Source organism: Lissotriton vulgaris, chromosome 5 (assembly GCF_964263255.1).
Source record: "Lissotriton vulgaris chromosome 5, aLisVul1.2, whole genome shotgun sequence".
NCBI lineage: Eukaryota > Metazoa > Chordata > Amphibia > Caudata > Salamandridae > Lissotriton > Lissotriton vulgaris.
The window spans coordinates 1,992,492,386-1,992,517,152 of NC_141693.1; the positions used below are offsets into that span (position 1 = coordinate 1,992,492,386).

Genomic DNA, 24,767 nt, shown 5'->3' on the forward strand with positions numbered 1-24,767 from the left:
TCATTGTGTGCACAGTAAATGACAAAACGCTTCCATTTTGCGGCATAGCATGCTCTGGTTGACGGCTTCCTCGCCTCCTTGATGATGTTCATGCATTCAGGAGGTAGGTTGAGGTATCCAAACTCTAAGACTTCAGGAGCCAGATCGCCAGGTTGAGCTGTTGCGGATCTGGATGCTGAATTTCTCCATGGTTCTGCGTCAGAAGTCTGGGCGTGAGGCGCAGTCTTTGATGCGGTACCACTGAGAGTTCGAGGAACGTGGTGTACCATGCCTGGCGCGCCCACGTTGGAGCAACTAGGATGAGTGTCATCGAGTGTTGTCTTAATTTTCTCGCCACCAGTGGTATCAGAGGTGTCGGGGGAAAAGCGTACGCAAATTTGCCTGACCAGTTCATCCATATCGCATTGCCCTGCGATTGCGGGTGTGGGAACCTGGCGGCGAAGCTTTGGCATTTTGCGTTCTCCCTTGTGGCGAACAGGTCTATGTCTGGATGACCCCACCTTTGGAAGTACGGCTGGAGTACTGATGGATGTATCTCCCACTCGTGCATTTGATGGCTGTATCTGCTGAGCAGATCCGCCATCTGATTGTCCTTTCCTGGGAGGTGTTCTGCCATGAGGAAGATGTTCCTCTGAATGGCCCACTTCCACATGCTCTGAGCCAGGTGAGACAGCTGTGGTGAGTGGGTGCCCCCCTGCTTTTGGATGTAGTACATCGCGGTCATGTTGTCCGTCCGGACTAACACCACTTTGTTGCATAGATGTACAATGAAGGACTTGAGCGCCATGAAGATCGCCATCAGTTCTAGATAGTTGATGTGCATCTTCTGTTGCTGCGTCGTCCATAGTCCCTGCACCGTATAAGTGAGCAGATGAGCTCCCCATCCCTGGAGAGATGCGTCCGTTGTCAGGATAACCTGTGGCACTGGCTCCTGGAACAGTCGGCCCTTGCAAAGGTTGTGTGGAGTCCACCAATGCAGAGAGTTGTATGCCCGACTGGTAACCAACACTAGGTCTGTTAATTGTCCCTGAGCCTGTGTCCACTGGTTTGCTAAGCACTCCTGGAGCGGGCGCATATGCAACCGTGCGTGAGGGACTATGAAGATGCAGGAGGCCATCATGCCTATCAACTGCATGAACACTCTTGCTGGAAGTGAGTGTCCCGGTCTGAACTTCTGGATTAGAGACTGCATGCTGTCTATCCTGACCTGGTTTGGTTGCGCCTTGGCCGTCAGGGTATTGATTGTCGCACCCAGAAACTGCCGGACATGTGCCGGCTGAAGGTGTGACTTTGGGTAATTCAACGAGAAACCCAGGTCGTGAAGGAGGTGAATGGTAGTCGACATGTCCGCGGCGCACTGTTGTTCCGACCTGGCTTGAACAAGCCAGTCGTCGAGGTAGGGGTAGACATGGATGTTCTGCCTCCTGAGGTGCGCTGCTACTGTCGCCAGACACTTGGTAAACACCCTTGGGGCTGTTGTGACTCCGAAGGGTAGGACTTTGAACTGATAATGCGTGCCCTGGATAGTGAACCTGAGGTACTTTCTGTGGGACGGATGTAGTGGAATGTGGAAATAAGCATCCTTGAGATCTAAGGTTGCTAAGAAGTCTCCCTTGTTTAACATAGGAAGAATCTGCTGCAGTGTAAGCATATGGAAATGCTCTGAAAGTATGTACAGATTGAGGGGACGGAGATCCAGAATTGGTCTGAGAGATCCGTCCTTCTTTGGAATGAGGAAGTACAGGGAATATACCCCTGTGCCTTCCTCTCCCACTGGCACGAGCTCGATTGCTCCTTTTTGCAGCATCACCAACACCTCCTGCTGCAATAAGTGCAAGTGCTCTGCGGACATAGGTCTTTGCCTTGGTGGAATGTTGGGTGGAGTGGATTTTAACTCTAGACAATAACCGTACTGGATAAGTTGTCGCACCCACCTGTCTGTGGTGATGTTGATCCAGACGGGCAGGAACTGCTGTATTCTCCCCCCGACAGGTGTTAAGTGGTCGGGGGGCAGTGACAGAGAGTCACTGGCTGCTTGGGGCAGAGGAGCGTGAGTTGTTGCCTCCTCTGCCGCGTCCTTTGTTGCTGTTTCCCCTGTAGCCCCTTTTGTTTTGTTTGGGGTACGAGGATTGTGCTCCACCTCTAGTGAACTGTGAGTGCTGACCCATCTGTCCTCTGGTGACTCCACGGGCACCTGAGCGACGAAAATTATTGCCACGAAACTGTTGTGATTGTAGGGCCCCCATAGATTTAGCAGTTTCGGTGTCTTTTTTAATTTTTTCTAGGGTGGTGTCAACATCTGGACCAAACAGTCTATCCGGATTGACTGGTTGATTAAGTATGGTTGTTTGAATGTCAGGTTTGAACCCCGATATGCGGAGCCACGCCTGTCTTCTTAGCATGACACTGGTGTTAATGGCCCTAGCGGCTGTGTCCGCGGCATCAAGTGCACACTTTATGGCCGCGTTGGAGATCAGTTGTCCTTCTTGTATAATCATTTTGGTGCCCTCTTGAAACTGCGGAGGCAGGTGTTCCACAATCTGCTCTAGTGTGTCGTAATGTGATCTATCATAACGTGCCAGTAGTGCCTGTGTATTTGCAATACGCCAGAAATTGGCAGCCTGCGCAGCCACTCTTTTGCCTCCTGCCTCTAGCACTTTGGACTCCTTATCCGGGGGAGGAGCTTCACCCGTTGTTTGGGAGTTGGCCCTTTTTCGTGCGTTTGCGACCACTAGGGAGTCAAGCGGCAACTGTCCTCGAATGTATGCGGGGTCTGCAGGCGCTGGTCTGTACTTTTTTTCAATACGTGGGTTGACCACCCTTGCCCTGGTAGGCTCTTTAAAGATGTCCGCAGCATGCTTGAGGACCCCTTTGAGCATAGGCAGTGTCTTTACAGTTCTTTCCGAAACCGAAAAGGTGTCGAATAGAAAGTCTTCTTCAACTGGGTCAGCATGCATGTCCACATCATGATTAGCAGCTGCCCTTTCAATGAGTGCATGAAAACCTGCAGAATCCTCTGTTGGGGATGCACGTGTACTGAAAGCCTGTGGGTCTTGTCCCATATCTTGGGTGCCTTGGTCCCCAATGACATCATATGAATCCGGCTGTGCATCTGGTTCATTGACCGGGAACGTGTATTGTTCATCTTCACCATAGCCCTCACTTTCAGAGTGGTCTGGAGACGGTGTTGGGCTCCTTCTTGGAGGGGGCTGGATAGGTTCCATGAGGCCTGAGGCGTCCTGTGGAAACTTTGTCTTCTTTAGGGGGATGACATAGGATTCCACCGGCTGTGAAGTGATCTTCCTTTTGTAAAGGGTTAACTTTCCCGTGTCTGCGTCTATGAAGCACTCCGAATCCTCTTCTGGGTCGAGCACTTGACCTGAAGATGCCCCTGCCGTAGAAGACTCCGACTTCTTTGGCGTCGATTTCGATGAAAATGCCTTCGGCGCCACTTTTGGCGGTAGAAGGAAGAGGAGTTTACTTGCGGGCTTGACCGGGACGTCCGCCGCCTTCTGCGTCGATGGCGTTGGCGTCGACGAAGAAAAGGCCTTCTCCCTAATTCTTTGTAGTGAAGAAGCAACGAGAGATGCGTCGGTGACAGTGGTCTTTGGCACCGACGAGGTGGCCTTGCCTTCGGATGCGACGTTCCGTTGGTCTTTTGGAGGGATGGACGACCCCGAGTCCTTGGACCGATGCGCAGATGTCCCAGTCGGAGCCGGGGCTGTGTCGCTTGCTTTGGCTGGCTTTGCCGGCGCCGGCGCGCTTGTCTTGTGCGTGCCACCCTTTTTAGAGGATCTCTCTTCCGGCGCCGATTTTGACTTTGACTTCTGCGGACCGGAGGTCGACGGAGTCGATGAGGCTGCCGGTTTATTCGTTTTTGCTGTTACGACCGCCATCTTAGGGACGACTGAATCCTTAAGTTTCGGTTTCGGTTTCGGGTCGGCCATTTTAGGTGCAGTCGAGACCGTTGCTTTCAGTTTCGGTTTCGATACCCTCGGCGCAGCAAGTATGTCCGTGGCCGGGCCAGCAGGCGGGGCCGTGGCTTGCGCTACAGGGTCTTGGGTAAGGCCGACAGGCGATCCCGTGACCCGCTCCCGATGTCCGTCAAGTTCGGGGCATAGCTCGTCCCCTGAGCTATCTTCCGCGGCCCCATAAACCATATCGTCGTCCCCTACCTCGTCGACGTATTCAAGGCCTTGACCCACGACTCCGTCGTCGTCATATTCCGGATCAGCCTCGACCTCCGTCTCGGGCGGGGAGATTTGAAGATGATGGCTCTGGTCCTCCTCTTCTTGGTCGTCGAAGATGTTTTCTGGATCCGGGGCCGCTTGTTTGGCCACAAGGCGCACCGCGCGCCGAATCGTGAGAGTCTTTTTTGACCTGAAACTCGCACAGGCCCTGCAGCTTCCTTCGTCATGGTCTGGCGAAAGGCATTTGTTACAGACCGGGTGCACGTCTATATGTGGGTATTTGGACCCACAGAGCGGACAGAGCTTAAACGGACTCCGCTCCATGTTGGGAAACTTGGTGTCGAGTCGCGATGAGAAGGCCTCGATGTCCGAAGAGTGGTAAAAACTCCGCTGATTCCGGCTCCGAGAGACGGAAGAACTCGAGACCGCACGCAAACAATACCGACGTAAAGAACCCAAAGCCTTTTGGCCGTTTAAATTGAAGTTTACTCGGTTCCGACGGAGAGACGTCGAGACCGCATCCGAACCCAATGGCGGAAAAAAACAATCTGGGGATGGAGCCGATGCCCATGCGCACTGTAGTCCAGGGGAGGAGCCACCTATCTCAGGATACTTCGAAGACTTTTCCAGGACAACAATGTGCGATCATCCGGACCCAACACTAGGCGGCGATCTAATGCTAAGATATGAATTTAGCAGCCCACATGCCTCGAACACTAAATTCCAACATCCATGTAAAGCCTGGACACTGACAATCCAAAGAGTGAAAGGCGACAGGAAACATTTTAGAAAGATACAACAACACGCTGGTCAGGGTTTGAAATGCAGCCTCTATTATCAAACTAGACATCCGCAATAAGGCAGGACCCCTGAACCCTTGCAATGGTTGCGACAAGTGCTCGGACATGGCCAAGCACTGACATGCATCACTTTATGCAGGATTATGAAAGCAACATGAGATGGTGCAATGGCAAGAAAGTGCAGGCACTTACGAAAAAGCAAAGAGGATAAGGGTACACGTAACAGGGCCAGAGTGTGGGAGTGTGTGAATGCAGGGAACTATAGGAACTTTGGGTTGATTAAGCACACATTAGCCAAGGCTAGGGCAGGGAACAAGGCCTACAAGTTCCTCCGTGTTGTCAAAGGGTTCAGAGACCATCATCTGTCCATCTTCACCCCTTTGGACTTCAAGCGAGCGTCTGACACTTCTGTAAATAATGTCACTGTTGCCCAAGATACAGAACTTCATGCATAGTAAAGCTGCAATCTCCACGATGCGGTGGTCCAAGTCCGACAACCTGCTGTCAAAAGTGTGCTGCTCTCCAGCTAGGGAGGAAAGTGGGTCTCATTGATAGGAGAGTGGAAAAGATTGAGCTCTCCAGATAGGAAGAGACAATGAAAGGGAAAGGGGAGAGAGAGAGAGAGAGAGAGCACCAGAACGAGGGAGAAAGAGAGAGAACGAGAGAGAGAGAAGAGAGAGAGAGAGAGAGAGAGAGAGAGAGACAGAGAGAGAGAGAGAGAGAGAGAGAGAGATGCTTCCCAGTTATAGAGTGCGCAACCCAGGAGGAGGAGAGGAGAAAAGACTGCGGGTCTGCAGCTAGGAAGAGTGCATCTCAGTGGAAGGAGAGTGGAAAAGGCTGTGGCACCCCAGCTAGAGAGAGCGCGTCTGTGTAAGAACAGTGGAAAAGACTGTGCTCCCCTGCTAGGGAGAGCGATTCTTAGTGGTAGCAGAGTAGATAAGACTGCTGCTCCCCAGCTAGGAACTTCCAGCAGCTGCAGAGTTATACCATTTTTTTTTAAAGACCCTATCAAACGATGGCGTAATAGAGCATAGCACAAATGATCAAATATAATGTAATGACAAAAGCAAAAAAAAATAATGTCAAAAAAGACTCCACAAACTCTGAAACGTATGAGGTTTAAATACAAAAACAGGATTTTTGAAGCACATGGGGCTATTGGTCAAGTAGGCAACTTTCCCTGTGGAAAGTATCCAACAAACAGGGATTGGCGGGAACTCAGGGGCTCAGCAGACAAAGGGCACAGGTGAACAGGATGTCTCAAAGTGAGTGTCCTTAAGAAACCCCTCAATTTTGTGTTCTATGTGTATTTGCATAGCAGGCGGGTGCCACCAGCACAGGCTTGCACAGTGGTGGGTTGTCAGGGATGTATGTTCCACAAAGACACAACTGTGAGTTGCTGCTTGAAGATGCTCCTCAGGTTTTTTGCCCTGGTCCCTCACCAGCTTCTGGACATGTTACTCCGCGACAGATTCATTTGTGGGAGAACCGTGAATGGTAATGTTAGGTTTTTGGGTGGAAGAGACATATTCATAAATAAGACAGTTTGAAGAGGTAACCAACGCAAATAAAAAAAAAAAACAGGGGTGCCGGAGGATCTGGTCTAAAGAAATAGTAGTTATACGGACAGCAGCACGGTTTGTCAGGACCCTGCTCTCCCGTCCTGCTGTTCGGCTTTGCTTCATCTCTGTTTTCTGTGCGCTTTCTACCTGCTTGTGTCTAGTTTTTTACTGCTTTCTCCTTCCTTCCCCTCGTTTTTCTGAGTACTTTCCCTGCTTTTGCCTTTTTTTTCACTGCTTTCTCCTTCCTTCCCCCGTTTTTCTGAGTACTTTCTCCTGCTTTTGCCATGTTTTTTACTGCTTTCTTCTGCATGTCCCCCTGTTTCTCAGAGTGCCCTCTCCTTTCTCACCGCGAAACAGATAGCAACTCTAGCGCCTTGAAGCCCTCACAGGTGATTTGTTACGCATTATACATCCTGATTGATCGTCTGAGGTACGTGAGCTTAATGGAAGGCCCTTTGATATGGCATTCCCACAGTCCAGCCTGTACAGACCTAGGAGCTTCGATGGTGGCTGCAAATAAGAGGGCGGGTCTGATCTCTTCAGGAAAGACAACTGGTTGAAACGGATTATAGTTCATTTAGTCACAAGGATTCAAGTGTAAATCATACTGTTTTGTTTGTAGAAAAAGCCTTAATGAATGGTGATAAAAACTTTATTGTTTGATTAGTAACAAAACAAGTTACTTACCTGTAACTTTGGCTCTCCAGTATTGGAAAAGATACCCATGCGATCCACCCACCTCCCCTTGGATAGCTCAGCCTCGTCCATCTTCAGTGGTTTGGTTACACAACGGCTACGAAAATCTGAAGTTCTGAGCTTCTCTCATGAGGGTTCTAAGGGGCGAGGCTAATCTGATTGGTTCATTTTTTTGGTCTCTTTTACAAAAAGAGGTGGATAGGTTGCAAAACAAAAATGGTCCTAGGCCTAGGTTCTGTTTTAGTGATGGTTTCTATTGCTCATTCCGACGACGGGGAAGGATACAAACATGGGAATCTATGAAAGTTCCAATACTGGAGTAAAAATCATTACAATCATGGACGTGCATCAATAAAAAAAAAGTAAATTGAACAATTGCTAAAATATTTAAACATAGGGTAGTAAACAAGCATTAACTAAACTCCTGTGTCACTGCTTACATTATTTCCTCGTGCTTTTTTAAAATCCGCCTTAATGCGGCCATTTAATAGATTAATACTGTCGCAAGCAAATGGTAAGTAATAGAAGGATATGAAGTTCAACAATAACTAAAACAAAACAAGCATTTACTGAGGGGCTTTTCCCGCAAAGGGCATTCCCCCAACTCATCACAAGACACATAAATTACCTTGCTTTTTGACACTTAAAGTGACCGGGAAGCTATAGTTGTAAGTGCTTCGCTTGGCTTTTACTGGCATTTCGTTTGGTGCGTACCCTGGAGGGCAGAAAACAAAATGCTTCACTAACTGGAAAAGAAATGTGGGAAAGTCAAATTAAAAAAAATGAAAGCACTGGCATTTTGTGAATCACAAATAACACACTGGAGAAAAATGTCACTGCATACAGCATCTGCTGACCTCGGGATCACTGCACTGGCTCAGGTCTTCCAATGGGGAGCATGGGAGAAAAGAGCCTCAAACAGTGTACTGCCAAAGTATGTCTCTACAAAAAGTATTAACAAGCAGCTAGATCCACTATCAAACAATTACCCCCAAATAATGTGAAGCATGGAGAAGATAACCAAATAAACTCAGTCTTACAACAGGAGGGGACCACATTTGCTGCAATTTGCAATTTACACCAATTTCATTTTTTATACAGAGAGATATGATTATGCTTGGTTTGGAATGTGTGCTTTCATTGATCTGTAACTCGGCAAGTTAATGTCACCCACTTAATTTAACATGAAAATTAGTGAAAGTCTTAACACCGAATAGGTCCATTTTATTACACTAGATTAAACCAATAATGCCTTTTTAATAACATTTTCTATTTTATGGTTTACTCGTTTAAGGTTAATTTTTGTGATCTTGTTTTGCCTTTTTTTAAATGTTGTTTATTTATATTGTATTCAACCAACTCCCCACGTTGTTCAATCGCAGCCATTTTGCACTTTATTATGCTTACACTGTGCTCTAACGTCTCCCACGTATACTGTACTCGCGGTCTGACGTATACTGCCTCTTTGTATTGGCATGCGCGAGGAGCATTCATAAATAACTAGTAGTTTAATGTCTGAAAAGTGTATATTATCAGTAAAATTTCTTTCAATCCTTCGGGCGAGAAGGGCCTACATCTGCGGAGTCTCAGACTGAGCTCGGTTTTCTGTCGTATGTATCTCTCGATGTCTACGCCCCGGAATGCGTAAGAAGCGTTTCATTGTGGGAGGGTTCAGCATTCTGTGCTCATGTACTCACAGGAGGCAAAGTTCGGCCTCACTGACTGCTCATTTTTGAGATTTTTGTCTTTGTATGTTTAAGACTTCAAGGAGGCCTGAGGGCATTGCCTTTCGTTCACTGAATAGGATTGAACGCAACTTACCTTCAGTAATGCTCTATCTGGTAGATGCTATCTAGCTGCAGATTCCTTACCTTAGAATTATCCCCAGGTCTCAGACTAGATCCGGAAATTTTTCGAGAGCAGTACCCCTGTGCGTCCGTAGGTTGTGTCGTTCAGCTCAGCGTGGCGTCAACTGCGCCGGAGGTAACATGCATGGTGTCTATTTAGGTGCCACCCCAGCACCCTGATGTCGCTTTCTTTTTTGCGACTTTACACCCCAGGACAGTGAAGCCACAAAGAACACTGACCATTGTTGTGGAAAACAAGGACCCTGAACGAGGAAAGCCATGTCCCTAGAAATCCATTTGCAGAGCAGGTACGATGGGTGGGTTGGAAAAGAATATGTGGCTAGATAGAGTCTCAAACAGGTAAAGCATTACCGAAGGTAAGTAACTTGTTCATCTGATAAAGACTTATAGCCACAGATTTCTTACATTAGAATGAATACCCAAGCAATACCTTCCTGGAGGCGGGTCTGTGAACATGATTTAAAACAGAAAGTCCTGCAGGACCGAACGTGCAAAGTACCCATCCCGACAGACCAGACTGTCCAAGCAATAGTGTTTGGTGAATGTGTGCAGCGAGGCCCACGCTGCTGCATGGCAGGTGTCCAGTATCGGAACTCAGCATGTTAATGCAGTGGTCGCAGCCTTAGCTCTGGTGAAAGGAGCACCCAAACCCTCTGGGGGTTGCTTCTTGGCCAATGTGTAGAAGATTTATTATGCAGACCACACTTCATCGGGTGGGTGGTCCACTTCTGCCTGGCCTTCCCTTTCTTGGCCTGACACACCCCACCAAGAGTTGATAGTCCACCCAGAACAAATTTGTGTGGTCAAGGTAGAATGACCACACTCTTTTCGGGTCCAGCCAATGGAGTATCTCCTCTTCCTTAGAGGGATGAGGTGGAGCGTAAAAGGTAGGCAAAGTGATGGACTAGCCGGCATGGAAGGGGGTGAATACCTTCAGCAAGAAGGATGCTGGAGTCTGAAAGGCCAGTTTGTTGGGGGGAATAAGGAGATGTAGAGAGGTTGAGAGGACAGTGCCTGTAGCTCACTAACTCCAACAGTCTTGATGGAGAGAAGCCAAAGAGGACAAGAATGAAGTGGTACAAAGAGAGTGCACATTAAGAAGGTAAGAACCAAATTAAGGTCCGATTGAGGCAATAAAAAGAGAGCTCAGGGAAACGTGTTGTTGACCTTTAATGAACCTATTTGCAATAGGGGACTTCAAAGAAGGCTGATCTGCCAGCTGCAGAAAAACGGGGTGGCAGATAAAAAGCCCTTCAAGGTCCCCAATTCAGAGCCCTGCTGGGCCAGGGACTGTGGGCTACCAAGATAGCATTGCAGATTTCAGACAGAAGGTCAAAAGCTGTCAACTGTCGCCGCTCAATCTCAACACATGAAGACAGAGCTTTGATAGGTTCGGGTGGAGACCCCTCCTCTGCTGCTGCGACAGAAGATACTCCCAAAGAGGCAGACTGATCGGAGGACCAATGGCCAAGCTCCACAGCTCAGGATACCATTCTCTCGAGTCCAGTCTGGAGCCACAAGGATGGCTTGGGCCCCGTCGTTCCTGATCTTCTTGAGAACTCAGTGCAGGAATGGTATGGGCAGAAAGGCGTACAGGAGGCCTGAGCTCCACTTGAGACAAAAGCACCTCTGAGTTAGAGCCGCATTAGAAACTCCAGCGCGCATAACTGTTGACATTGCGAGTTTTCGTCGATGGCGAACAGATCTAACCAAGATTCTCCCACCTGCTAAAAGAAACCTTGCACCACCTTTGGATGGAGAAACCATTTGTGATCCTCTTGGCATCTTCGGTTGACTTGGTGTGTGCTTGTGTTCAGAGAGCTTGCCAGGTGTTTACCACAGGGAAATTCCCTGATGTTCCAGCCATGTCCAGAGGCACAGGACCTCTTGACAAAGAGTCCACAACTTCACTGTGCCCTGTTTCTGTAGTACCACATGGTGGTGTCTATGAACACCTGAACTAGCCTCCCCTCGATAGAAGGTAGAAAGGCTCTCAATGCTAGGCGGATCACACGGAGCTCCAACAGGTTGATGTGAAGTCCGGATTCTGCTGAAGATCAGAAGCATCTGATCTTCCCCTCTCCCAGATGGTCACTTCATCCCTGGAGTGATGTATCTGTCACTACTGTCAAATCTGGTTGGGGATGGGAGAGAGGTCTACCACTTGCCCAATCGAGGTTTGTTAACCACCATTGTAGATCTTTTGCAGTGCCCTTCGAGATCTGGACCATGTTGGAGAGATACTCCTGAAGCTTCAAAGGTCATGTTCATAAGTAAAGCTCGGACCTTCCCTGAAGAGCCAGTTGCTCTCAGCCGGGTGTGGCGCCATAAGGCAGCAGATTATGAAGTTGTTCATGTCCAGCCCACATATGATTGTGAACTTAGCTGAATATCTCCCATCAGTCCTAGCTTGGGAGAGAAAGTCCGAGGCCATTTACGGGACTATAGGCAGCACATGCGCAACTGAATGCCAAAGGGAATGGGAGTAACGTCCCAAAAGGTATGCCATGCTCATAAACCACAATGCCAGGCTGGCGGGAGAAAACACTTTCTTACCCGAGGTGTCCATCCTTCTGGACTCCCTATCCAGTGGTGGGGTGGGGAATGTGCCAGGATATACTTAGGAAGTGGAGGCATGGACCACCAAGCTCTCCGGGGTAGGGTGTTGGGTGAAGAACGAATTAGTCCCCTGGGACGGGGCGATGGTGTTGGGCAACTGTCCTTTCCACAAGGGCCCCTTTGGAGGGCACGGACCAGGCCCGAGCAGAACGTACGTAAAGGCATCATTAAATGAGAGGAGCAGTTCTGAAGGGGAGGTTCCTGGTTGAAGCATCTCCGTCAAGACATTAATCTCAACAGCCATGTGGTACAACTGAAGGTGCAAGACCTCAGCCGCCCTACTCACCACCATATCAAATGTGGCTCCCTGCTCCGTTGCCACAGTAGGAGGAGAGACCAATGCAAAAACAACAGTTGATGGACAGAATGCAGAGCAATGTCTTACATTCACCCCAGTACAGAGATCTGGGCCTAAATCCATCGTTTTATTGCACTCCACACCACCCCAGTTCAGACATGGCCTTGCTCACTTTGCCACTGGATTCAAGCAAGCCAGGCTGAAGACGGCTGAAATGCCAGAAACCGGTCCTCTGAAGCTTGTTTCCGGTCCAGGGAAGGCATGGCTTGGCAGTTCGGGCTGGACTGTTCCCATGAGGCACAGGGTCAGACTGATTTGGATATGGCCATGTCTGAACTGGGCTGGCAGAGTGGGCTAAAGAACGGTGATGGATTAAACCCAGATCTGTTGACTGGGTGTGAGTATTTGATTGGTTCAGATGCTCCGTCCATCACCACCGCCTTTTGTACCGGAGGAGAGACCAAGTCAGTATCTAGGGTGGCTTCCAGTCCACTGGTAAACCCAGATTCTTCACATCAGTCCATATTTGGGTCTAGGGGCTGGTATTCTTCGAGGTCCAGTACCCCTCCCAAACTTGCCCAAGTCCTAGCCTGTAGGAAATAGGGTTCAGGCTCCGGCCTGGAGGGAATGGCTCAAGTCAGTGCTAGAGTCAGTGTTGGATGACGTCCCTCTGGCTCCGTTGGAATTGGGGATAAGAATGGAGACAGCACAGCCAGAGGGTCACAGGAGTGTGGGCTATGGGATCAGCATCTGGGAAGGTCCAGGTGGTATGTATGGCCCAGCCCATAACCATCTGTGTACCCAAGAGGCCTAACTTGTGCAGAGGGTGGACCAGCCCACGGTGAACCAGTAGAGGCTCCTAACAAACACGCTTGGCCTGAAGGCACTCAAGTGGGGACGGGCCAACCAAATATGAGATGCTTAGCCTCATTGAATTCTCAGAAATGGGCGAGGTCACGCAAGTTTCCAGAAACTTGGGGAGGCGCGGAGACAGCCATGGCACAGGCTCAACCAAGGAGCCAGGTCCGAGTGATGACACTCCTTTGTCTCATTGGATGACTTCAACTGATGAGGTGAAGTCAAAAACCTCTTCGACTTCTTGCTCTTCTTCTTTTGTGGGACTTACCAGAGTGGGACGACTTCAACTGCGATAAAGATCTATGGCTCTGCGACCAATTCTGATAAGTCCTCTCAACCACGATCAAGACCGTTGTGGCATCGCACGTTGAGCAGCAAGGAGCTTGAGGAATCGGTCCCTCAAGGCCTTGGGGTGCATGGCGTGACAATCGATTGAAGTCTTGGTGTCATGGTCACACTCTAGGCACCAGAGAATGACAAGATGCAGGCGCAGGGTTACTTCACACAAAACAATTACAGATACAGCCGGATGCCTGGGGATGTTTCTAAGATAAGGAATCTGTGGCTAGAAGTTGCTATCAGATGTTTTCTTTGCATGCTGACACCTGTGGGCATGCACTTTGCAAAAGTAAATCTACAATGCCAAGGGTGCAAAGAGACAATCGGGGCTGGGTGTACAACTCAGAGGGGATATGATGGAGATTGAGGGCTCTGAAATGTCCATGCTGCTTTGGAGTATAGGCTTAGATTTTCCAAATACACAGGTTTCTTCCTTCTGGACCCCCAAATATCACTTTGGAAATATCAGCTGATATTTGTCTGAGATGGGCATGACAATACCTAAGCTAGTCTGCAATGGGACTTTGAAGTTTACCGTATTTCATTCCGCAGCGTATCCGGAAGTCCAGGACCTGGTAAATCTTCGAGGAGGGGTCCTTTCTGGGGTCGTGCCCAAAGCGCACCCATAAACTCCTCCAGGGGCCGGTTAACTGGAGAGAAGAAGAAAGTGTCTTGAGTTACAGGGCAGGTAGGAAGGGGTTGAACAGCCATAAGCCAGGAGTTAAAAGAGAAGTGAGGTGCTATGGGGTATTTATTTCTTCCTCCTTTGAGCAATGATCAATGAGAAAACCAGGTACAAATTGAAGGGCTTCATTGCTGTGTCTACGGTGAGGCTGTACCATAACATGAGCTCCACAGCTCCACAACTCTGAATGCATTGCAGACACAGCGGTTAATGCTAAAGCGGACCATTTCATTGGGTATAGGTAATACTGGTTATTTACATAGCTCCAAAACACAGAATATGTGACAGCAAGTGCTATAAAACAAAGTATATACTCTGCAGAACACCCTTGTATTTTTCCACTGCTTTCCCTGATCAAATTCTACATTCCTGTGAAAATACTTTATAAGCCAATGGTATTCAAACATTTAAAGTTGGCCCTCCACCCGGTGAAATAATATTTAACCTCATCACTGTGGCGCGAATTCTGCCGCAGTGCTGAGCATTCTGATCGCGGGCGTGGTCATGACGGCTCCCGGTCGTCATCAGCACACGCCCACCTTGACGCATGACGGCCGGGAGCCGTCATCAGCGTCGAAGAGGTTAATCGAGCCTCCAAGAACGATAAACATATTTCCTCACATTACTTCTATAAAATCCACAACTCTGAATATATTTAACAATTCAAACATTGCAATTATGTTTAGCTATCGCTTTTAAAGATGCAATCAAATACATACTACTGGCAGTTCAGTCTCCCTCCCTAAAAGTTTAATAGTATCTACAGTGTACATGACTTTGAGTGTTATTTCACCCCCCCCCCAATACACTTTGACACCTATAGGACTTAAGTGGCCCACTGCGGAGTGCCTCATCACCACTCTATTTCCTTTTTACTAAAAACACAGCATCGCTCATCCACTCTCACTTTTTCACAGTCATGTACATTTTTACTTAATGAAATAAGTGTGATGGTTCCTTCGCACTCGGAGAAGCACTGAGATGGAAAGTCAACAAGCTTATTCATAGGCACCAAGGACTGCCTTTCCTTAATCCATCAATACTGCAACAGAAGAAGCAATGGAAGGTGCAATCCAGCGCAAGCTCCTTTTCATAATGCCTGATCTGGAGCCCCTCTACGACTTTAGAAAAAACCTAGGTGACTCCAGACAGTAGCACGACTTGGCGAAGCACTCACCATAGAATAAGGGGTCATGCACAACAAAACAAGCAAACACACCTCAACACCTATCAAGCAGACACCGCATAACGTGGGTCCTGTATAAGCGTTCACCCCGCATCATCTCACTAGGCCTGCCTATCATCGTATAACAGAGTCTTGCACAGTAGAGCAAGCACTCACCCGCACCACTTACCCAGCAGGCACTCACCTTTATTCACCTACCTAGCCTTACGTAGCAGGTATGTGCAGTGTAATATTGGGTCCTGAATAGCAGCACAAGCACTCCCCGCATTGCATTCCTAGCTTTTTCCTACAAGCACTTGCCTTATAATATGGAGTCCTGCACAGCATCGCACCCATTCATCTTGCATCACCTACCTTGCCTTACGTAACAGGTGCCCGCTGTAAAATATAGGGTCCTGAATAGAGCACAAGCGCTCACCCTGCATAATCTACAGAATTCCACCTAGTGAAGACTCTATATAATATGGGTTCCCACACAAGCACTCACCCGCAGCACCTTCTTAAGTCTACCTAGCAGACACTCGCCCTATAGCATGGGGTTTAACACAGTAGCGCAAGCACTCACTCTGTACCACCCACCTGGATGGAACATCAAGCACAAGCACGCAGTCTCATCCTAAATAAGCACGTCTTGGGGCCGGGGACTTACATACTCACTCACCATGTAATAGGCCACGCACGGCAGCATTAGCTTCAGCTTCTCAGGGTTGATTCCGATATTGCACTTCAGCGCGTTCCGAGACCAGATGGGACGGACCTCAAACAACTGCAAAATCAAAGCGTTCAACAATTCTGTGCAGTATCGGGCTTCGACCAAGACACTAGGTGAATCTGAATAATCCCATTAAAATGCATGTACGGCCTGGAATTCTAAATTTGTTTTAAAAAGTATGCATTGCTTGGAACATTAAATAGGAGAGACATTAGAAAAGCTTTTCCTAAGTAGAGAAAACATATTTTAGGAGGAAAATTAGGTTTTGCCTAATAGACAGTGCAAGTTATCGGGCGACAATAGCGCTTTGTGAACTTATAGCGGGTTTAGAGACCACCCATTCCTTACTATTGGTTGGCATTATTGTCACTCATTTGCTTGTTTAATATTTGAAGGCTTATCTACTTCTTCTAGTGTTTCCTCCTCCCCTGGAGCAAAGCCTCCCTAAATCCTTTTGACTAAGTGATTTATACCCTTTGAGTCCTCATATTTAGGGACTACTTTTTTCTTTTTCAATCAGCACTCCACAAGAGTGCACATGTTTTCTAGCTCTCCCTCTCTTGTGCTGCCTACACCCCTCAAATATCTGCCCCCTTCCACATAGTGTTGCTCCCCATTGCTCCCAGCTGGTCTGTTGACCCCTTCGCTGTGGGTCAAATTCCGCTGCGGTGCGAGGTGGTGGGTGGGAGGGGGAGCGGTGTTGGGCGTGGCGCCATGGTGCTCATGACGGCTCCTGGCCGTCATAAATCACAGTGGGTGTGTGCTCATAGCGGCCCGGAGCCATCCAAACTCCACCCACTGATTAATTCTCTCGCACAGGTGGGGAATTAATATCGCGTGGGCGGAGTGGCAACGTTCAGACGGCCGCCGCCGTCATGAGCACACGCCTACTGTGACTCCTGACAGCCGGGAGCCATCATGAGCGCTCAAGGAGTTAAGGCGCAGCAATGGAGCTATTTTTGCCGGAGTCTGACTGAAAGGAAGAAGTTAAGGGCTGATTTTGCTGGCTCTCCTGCGTTCCACATATTGCATGGAAGCACAAACTTTTGCTCAAAAGGTTATTATGGTGCCGGAGAAAGACCCACCAGCTGCACCCAATCAGCTGGTGTCGGAGGCAGAAGGTGTACTTAGCACGGAATATCTTCTGGTGGCTCAGAAATCTACTCCCCGGGCTCCTACAGAAGACAAAATGGCTGAATCCTAGGGAAAGTATACGAGACTTTGGCAAGCGTTTCCTTGTATATTCGGAGGCCTCTTAATTTTAAATTCTGTTCAGAGTTTCCAGAGTGAAAAGTATTTGAAGAAACAAACCGTGTCATTTATAAGGATTAATTACTTCATGTATAGTTCTGAGATAGCATTAGATATGTATTGCTTTTCCTCCAGTGTTTTCAAGTGTTTTTTCTTTAATATTTTCTTAAACAATACTTTACTACTTGTATTATATAGACGAGACCTACTGGCTTTGCCAATGCTCATTTGTATCTGCACATTGATGTTTGTTTTTTTACTTTGCTCTTATGATAGTGAAGGAGATTTTTATAATGTCACATGTCCAGCACAAAGCTCCTGACAAACCAGGCCTCGTCCTTAGGTTATGAAGGTTAATCTAGCAATTTGATGAAAGAGTCTTCCAAGGAAGGCTTTCAAAATGAGTGGCCCATTTTCTTTTTAACAATGAGGCACAGTCCTGAATGGTAGTAGCATATTCCCAAAGCAGAGCAGTGTCGACAGAAGAGGCCAGCACAGACACAGAGAATGACTACAATAAGGAGTAAGGACCTTCCGCAAGTTCCACAGAGTTCCAGAGGCAGAGAAATAGCACACAGGCGAACAATATAACAATAATGCAGCTCCTGCATCGCTCGCTGATGGAAGGGTGTGCGCTGATGTGGCCTTGGGTTCACTGCTGGAGCGTGCCAAGAATGTGCTCACCGCAAGATTGGAAGGAGGGTTATGAAGGAGATGAATGGAGTGCTGGTAGGTAACCCACGAAAAGAGGGTAGCGATTTAGAGGAACCTCCAAGAAGAGGAGCTCAATGGCAAAGAAACAGGCCCAGGAGCTGGAGACGGACAAGGGCAGCCCCTCGAAGGGCAGGGACACTGACTGAGCATTGTTTGTCAAAGCCTGGGGTACTGCGGTAAAAAAGCACACACATGCGTTCAATCAGTCCCTTGCAGCATACTATAAGAAAGAGGAGGGTCAGATGGGATTAGGGTACTGCGATGGGTATAAACTGTGGCGCGTTGAATTGATGCTAAGAATACAGAGACGTGCTGGATGAAGGTGGGATAACTGGGATAGCTGAGGGAGACAGTGGTGTAACGAACGTTGAGGGCCCCCCCCTGCAAACTACCTGGAGTGGCCCCCTCCAGAGTCACTCAGGAGGTCTCAGGCCAGGGTACTGGGCAGAGGGGACCCCCTGGAGCTCGCCACCCCATACTGAAGGGGCTGCGGGGGCCTGTGTTACACCACTGGAGGGAGATGGATCAACTGTGGTACTCACAAAGAACACACAAGCGTGGAGTGATTGGCTCTCACACTGTACCTGCAGTACAGTGGAATTCCCATGGTACTCTCCAAAGTTGTGGACTATTGGTGACTGGGATACTGTACAGGGTATAAACAGGATGAGAAGGATGGCTTGTGGGACTCTACTATGAATACACTATAGTGGGCGGTATGGGCCAGGGTACTATATCTGGTATCAACAGGGAGGAAATGGAAGGCCTCTTGTCATCTAGTAAAAGCCAAGAATGGCCTGGAGCACTGTGATGGGTATACAAGGTGGCACGGTGAATGGCCTGGAGCACTGTGATGGGTATACAAGGTGGCACGGTGAATGGCCTGGAGCACTGTGATGGGTATACAAGGTGGCACGGTGAATGGCCAGGAGCACTGTGATGGGTATACAAGGTGGCACGGTGAATGGCCTGGAGCACTGTGATGGGTATACAAGGTGGCACAGTGAATGGCCTGTGCATCTAACTCTACTGAGTATACTGAGAAGTGGGATGGGTGGTGCTGGGGTGATGCACTAGGTATTAACTGACAAGAGCTTTAATGAGTAGAACAATACATGTGGTGGGTGCTGCTGGGCAACTGCACTAGGTACAAACTGGGGCGGGTTAAACGGCCAATGCATTCTGCACTACTAAGTATACCAAGACATGACAGAGTGACTCTCGGATATCGCAATAGGTGTGTACTGGATACATTAGATGGCTGCTAAGAATTCGCTGATTTGGACTGGTTGGGATCAGGTACAATACTAGGAGTAATGCTGGGTGAGAGGGGTGGTCTTGTAGAAGAGTACGGAGAATCAAGCTATCTGTGAGATAGACCCAAGGTACCGTACCCGTTTCAGATCCTCCTCCAGCCGTTTGTCGATGGGATTGGTACATATTTTCTTCCAGTTTTGCAGTGCAGCTGACAAGGGCTTGCTGGGAACGTCCTTGTCTTCAAAGTTGACAAAGATGGCATTGTGTGGGCGGCGGGCCCTGCTTAGGCCGATTAGGTTCTCACTGGACACTTGCGGCTGGTTGTAGCCTTCCCTAGAAAGTAAGGAAACAGGTCACCAACTTGTGTTTGTTATACCAAAATGTAAGAGTGGCATACACTCACTAACAAACAATGGTGCCACACCACACAGAGTGGACAGCACATTTGACTGTCCAACACGCTAGTAGTGACATCCCCAAACATACTTGTCTTTCTAAGGCATCAGCATTACATTTTTTACAGTTCTCCATGTCACTAGAGGCACAAGATTTCATAGAAGCCTGAATCAGGAGTCTGTCAGACAGAGAAATAAAACAATCACTAGCAACACCATTAGGTCTGAATATGGATGAAATTGCCTTTTTCTGTCATTGATGGGTGTAAATGCACAATCAGTCATCTTACACTAATGCTTCCATTCACCTATCCACCGACTCTTGTATTAATCCTCAAACACAATAAAATCACACAAACTCAACAACATACGCAAGATAAAAAAAATACAAGTAGAAAAAAGAAAATATGCTGCCATCTAAACATTCTGCTTGCAATAACGAAACTAATGGAAAAGAGGGTGTCCATTTGGCAGTGTTTTGTACATAGTCTATCATTGTTTTAAAGTTCAAACGTTGCCGAAACAACCCGTTGGCCGTCTTGGAATGATACAACAATGATCCCCCATGGACAACAGCATTCCATAATGGTGGCCTGGTTTAGAGGAAGTTGCCATGAGGGGCGCAGCCTGCTGCAGATGGAATGAGCAGCAAGCCCTGGAATGCTAGCTGCACCAGTTGAGAATGCCATGTTGCAAAAGACTTCAGTTAGAGTTGCTGGATGTACTGTTAAGAGCTTACCTGTGGATGGGATCCTTTCTACCTTAATGAGTCCATCTTAATGTCTTGCACTTCATTACATTTGGCGACAGAGGACGGGATAAAGAACAAGCATTTACAATGCAATGGTCTCGCCTTAGCAAAAGTTAGAGCTATTGGCATTGTAAATGACAACATTTTTATTTATGTGTTGGTTTTGAAAACAGATAAATAAAAGGCATTGTCATTTACAATGCCAATAGCTTAATCTCTCACAAATGCACACACATCATGCTCTCCCACACACCATGCTCTCCCTAGAACACTCACACTGCTGTCTCTCTCACACTGCTGTCTCTCCCACACACAGCCACACACACATACAGAGAGCCACACTCACACAGCCATACACACACATACAGAAAGCCACACACACACACAGCCACACACACACACACATACAGAGAGCCACACTCACACAGTGACCCCCAGCCTTCAGCACTTTTGTCAGAGTACCAGGCCCTCCCCGCCCCCACCCTAATCAGGTCTCCACAGACCCAGAAGAGACACAAGAGGCAAAGCCACTGCCCACCGTGACTGGAAGGTGAAGCTGCTCACTTCTCCTCCCCGGGCCCCTTGACAATCGACATTTATTTATTTAATGCGTTTTTATATAGCGCGAACTTCTGTACCAGAAGGTGTAAGAGCGCTTTATAAAAGGACCAGTTACATTACATAACATTCAAGGCTGTAGGAGTTTAGGCCTAAGATCAGTGTTGCATGATAACTTGTTGGTTAGTATTAAATAACGTGTTTGCATTAGATCAAAGGTCTCTGTGCTCATGATACGGCAAGGGCTCCCTAGCGCTGATCCTTTTCCTCCGATTATTATACCCAAATGTTTCTGCACTTGACCTAATGTGGCTGCTAAACCGGACGCACGCTGAAGAGTTGCGGTCTGCCTGAACATTAACATCAGCACTAAAGGCTGCGTGTCCTGTGTTAACTCGGGTGTCAGCCACCATCCGGGGCGGAAGTAGAGAGTAGCGAGGGTCAAGCAGAGTGCAACGTGTCACACAAGACAGGCAGGGTGACCGGGCTGTCAGCACAGCTACATCAGCCCCTCCGACCCAGCCCATGGGCACCCTAGAATTGAAGGTTTAAGAGGCGGAGGGAGGAACAAGACAGTTTTATCACCGGGAGGGGTGCGCATGAATATTGGGCACAGGGCGGCACGTAGCAGGCTGGCACGGCTGTTGGTGACGGTCTTGGCGGGAGTTCAAGGATCCCCTAACCATATGCCCGGGAGAAGGCGGCACTCACCCCCTTTCTCGCCGATAGCGGGCTGTAGCTTGGCGGCTCCGATCCCCAAGTCGATGTCGAGGATGAACCATTCCTTGCGGACACGTTCCAGTAGGCCCATGCTGCCGGGGATCAGAAACGGACTGTCCCAAGAGTCACAAACGGAAGGTGGCAGCGGCCGTGCCTAAAGCCGCTCTCATCTCAGCTGCTCCGGCCGGGGATCCGGGAGCGTAGAGCAGGCTCCAGCGGTCGCCACCATCGTTTACCGCACACCACTGATGAGCGACGCAGGAGAATCCAGCTGAATGAAAGTGGGAGCGGCTCGGCACCTCCTACGGAAAGACACCTGCGGTGCGACAGCAGCTCCTCTCTCAGCTGGCGCCCTGCCACTGCTAGCTAAGACTCGCCCCCCCAGTGCCATCAGAGCCCTATTGGGTCCTTGTTGATCCGAGCTCTCATCACTATCTCTTCAATATGAATCGGACACAGAGTGGGTCGCTGTATTGATCGAGGCCGCTCTTTGGTGGAGTAAGGCAGCACTCTGCATCCAAGACGTTGGAGGCAGTATTTTCCCACAGCCGCGCAACTACTCGGTTCTACTCGGTAGACGGCCATCGGCTTGACATGGGAGTGCACAAACCAGTTAAGAGGTGAGAAGAGGGGTGGGGGAGAGGAGGCAACGTTATTTTTGGAAGCTAAGCCCCGTCCTTTGCAGACTGGGGGGCGTGTTTTTCGAGAAGAGAAAGAAACGAAAAAAACACGCCCCTCAATCCGAAACGGACGGGGCTTAGCTACCAAACATGACATCACAGAGCCCTCTTCTCCAATGGCTGGCCGCCGTTTAGGCAGCCTGCCAATGGAGAAGAGGGGCGGGTTCAAGCCTCGCTACTCTGCTAGCTAAGTCTCGCCCCCCAGTGCCATCAGAGCCCTATTGCGTCCTTGTTGATCCGAGCTCTCATCACTATCTCTTCAACATGAATCGGACACCGAGTGGGTAGCCGTATTGATCGGCGCCGCTCTTTGGTGGAGTAAGGCAGCACTCTGCATCCAAGATGTTGGAGGACAGTATTTTCCCACAGCCGCGCAACTACTAGGTTCAGGCTGGTAGACGACCTTCGGCTTGACATGGGTGCGCACAAACCAGTTAAGAGGTGAGAAGAGGGGTGGGGGAGAGGAGGCGAAGTCATTTTTGGAAGCTAAGCCCCGTCCTTTGCAGTCTGGGGGGCGTATTTTTCGAGAAGAGAAAGAAACGAAAAAAACACGCCCCTCAATCCAAAACGGACGGGGCTTAGCTACCAAAAATGACATCACAGAACCCTCTTCTCCAATGGCTGGCCGCCGTTTAGGCAGCCAGCCAATGGAGTAGAGGGGCGGGTTCAAGCCTCGCTACTCTGGAGACAGAAGATCTCGCCAGCGAGACTGCGCATGTGCAGCCTACGCTAGCAGAGACCTAAAAAGGAAAGGATCTCAACACCCAATTTTTTTATTGGACTTTGGAATTTGAGAAAATAAGCTGAACCTTCTGAACATTAAGGACCTTCAAGGTACTGTAATTTTTACTTTGTACATTCTACTATTTTGCTGATTCAAAATAACCAAGAATCGATTTTGAAGTGCTCTCCGGTTAATTGATTGGATCTATTAACTCTTATCAGAAAGTTAATGACTTTTGGAGAGAGCAGTAGCCATATTGCAGCGTGTGGGCTTTAATGGATTTTAACTGCCTTTATTGAGAGTGGTGTTCGGGTGACAATTTTTTATTTACTGTGTCACTCCCTACATTAGGGTGTATGCTGCATACTATTGATGATTTAGGGATCTCTTTTCACCGTAAGATGGAGTAGCTTTCATGTAATTTGCTCCATTAGGTGAAATCCCTGCATGCACCGAGCGAAGAGTAAACACTTTGGCACCTACAGATCTCAAATGAAACATGAGGCATCATTTGAAAGTGTCTCGCTGTTTAAACTCGAGAGCGCGGTCCGCGCTGAAACGGAGAGAGAAGCGGACGTCATCGGTTCCTCGGAAGCGTCTTCTGAATGCAAGTGACGCACACCGGCATTGTGCAAGGCTTTATTCCAGCACAACTTCACACGGCCTTTGACCCCGTGGGATTGTGGGTAGCATAGCGCTGGGCGTCTTTACGCTCATGTGGGAGCCATATTGGCAGTATTTTCAAAGTGGAATTCATTGCGTGTTGAAACAGTGACACGCACACCGAGAGCCTGCATTAATCTTGACTTTAAATGTGGATTTGACGTGTTACGATGGACAACAGTGACACGCACACTTGAAAAACAAAAGGTTTATTTCTTCTATTCTTATTTAGCGTGTTACAACAGTGACACGCACACTAGTAGGTGAAGTCATCGTTTAATAACATGACTTTCCAACAGATTTCCAAATTTAAAAAAAGGGTGGAGAAGCAACAGTGACTCGATAATCTTACATTATTTTTTAATTTATATTTATATTTATTTTGTGTTGCACCTTTACTGCTCAAGAAATTGTTATCCAGCAATTCTTGAACTAATGTTATTAGGTTGGAATCCTATGTTTGATTGATCTCCCACTATTATTCTGTTGATTTATCTTGCAGAATTAAGGTTTGTATGGTCCACTTACCCTAAGTCTGTGTATCCAAGACAGAAATTCGGAATTTTGGTGTCTCAAAAGGGGAAGAAGTGTTCAATATGCAAAACGTAACATCACCACCATTTTTTTGTCTTCTCCTGGGGACCCTCCCATCAGATGGCAAAAATGGTGCAAAGTCTTTGAGAGATATGCTAGAGTTTGCGGTTCTAGTTTAAGTGCTGAAAAGAAAACTGCATTACTGTTACACTGCCTGGGCTCAGAGGGTCAAGACGTGTTCGATCATCTTCCCGAACTAGATGATAGTAGTCTAAATGAATATGAGATTTGCATAGCTAAACTTGACAAACATTACCTCCCAAAGGTTAGCACTATATTAGAGAGGTACCATTTTGGTCGCAGAACTCAATTAGAAAAGGAAAGTATTGAAAATTATATCACTGCTCTTAGGAAACTTGCTTCTACATGTAGGTTTGGCGCGTCTGTTGAATAACGTATAAGGGACCAGTTTATGCTTGGTTGTAACATTGAACGGGTTAGGGAGGAGCTATGGCAAAAATATGAATCGTGTTTAGATGATGTCAATGCAAAAAGAATAGAGCACTCCATTAAATGTGTCGAAGTTATCAAGAAAAATGGGAAGAGTAAAGGAAAGGACGCTGTTCATGCTGTTAAATTAACACCTAAAAGTGAGAGCTCTCAAAAAGAGGCTAAAGGTGAAAATCCATCTAACAGAATGTTGAAAA

The 24,767-nt window shown here is 48.1% G+C and overlaps 2 protein-coding genes across 2 annotated transcripts in view; both read right to left on the reverse strand.

Moving 5' to 3' along the window:
• The window catches only part of GTF3C5 (general transcription factor IIIC subunit 5), a 105,334-nt gene that overhangs the window by 8,367 nt on the left and 72,200 nt on the right, over positions 1 to 24,767 (reverse strand). Inside the window, exons 4-7 of the mRNA XM_086924748.1 lie at positions 19,173 to 19,368; positions 15,763 to 15,867; positions 13,766 to 13,880; positions 7,877 to 7,963 (exon numbers count right to left, since the gene is read on the reverse strand). Of these exons, the coding sequence (XP_086780874.1) occupies positions 7,877 to 7,963; positions 13,766 to 13,880; positions 15,763 to 15,867; positions 19,173 to 19,368 (503 nt within the window). The remainder of the gene's footprint in view (positions 1 to 7,876; positions 7,964 to 13,765; positions 13,881 to 15,762; positions 15,868 to 19,172; positions 19,369 to 24,767) is intronic.
• On the reverse strand, positions 29 to 1,850 carry LOC147717970 (uncharacterized). The gene is made up of 2 exons (XM_086924749.1): positions 1,542 to 1,850; positions 29 to 1,440 (listed from the first exon to the last, which is right to left on the reverse strand). The coding sequence occupies exons 1-2, from the start codon at positions 1,579 to 1,581 to the stop codon at positions 125 to 127; spliced, it is 1,356 nt and encodes a 451-aa protein (XP_086780875.1). The 5' UTR covers positions 1,582 to 1,850; the 3' UTR covers positions 29 to 124.

What these genes read in the sequence shown, in the direction of transcription:
- LOC147717970 (XM_086924749.1), bottom strand. Translation starts at nt 1,581, where the DNA reads ATGCTTATTTCCACATTCCACTACATCCGTCCCACAGAAA. An exon ending in CTACATCCGTCCCACAGAAA is followed by an intron (nt 1,441 to 1,541) that starts GTACCTCAGGTT and finishes GTCTGGCGACAG; the next exon opens with TAGCAGCGCACCTCAGGAGG.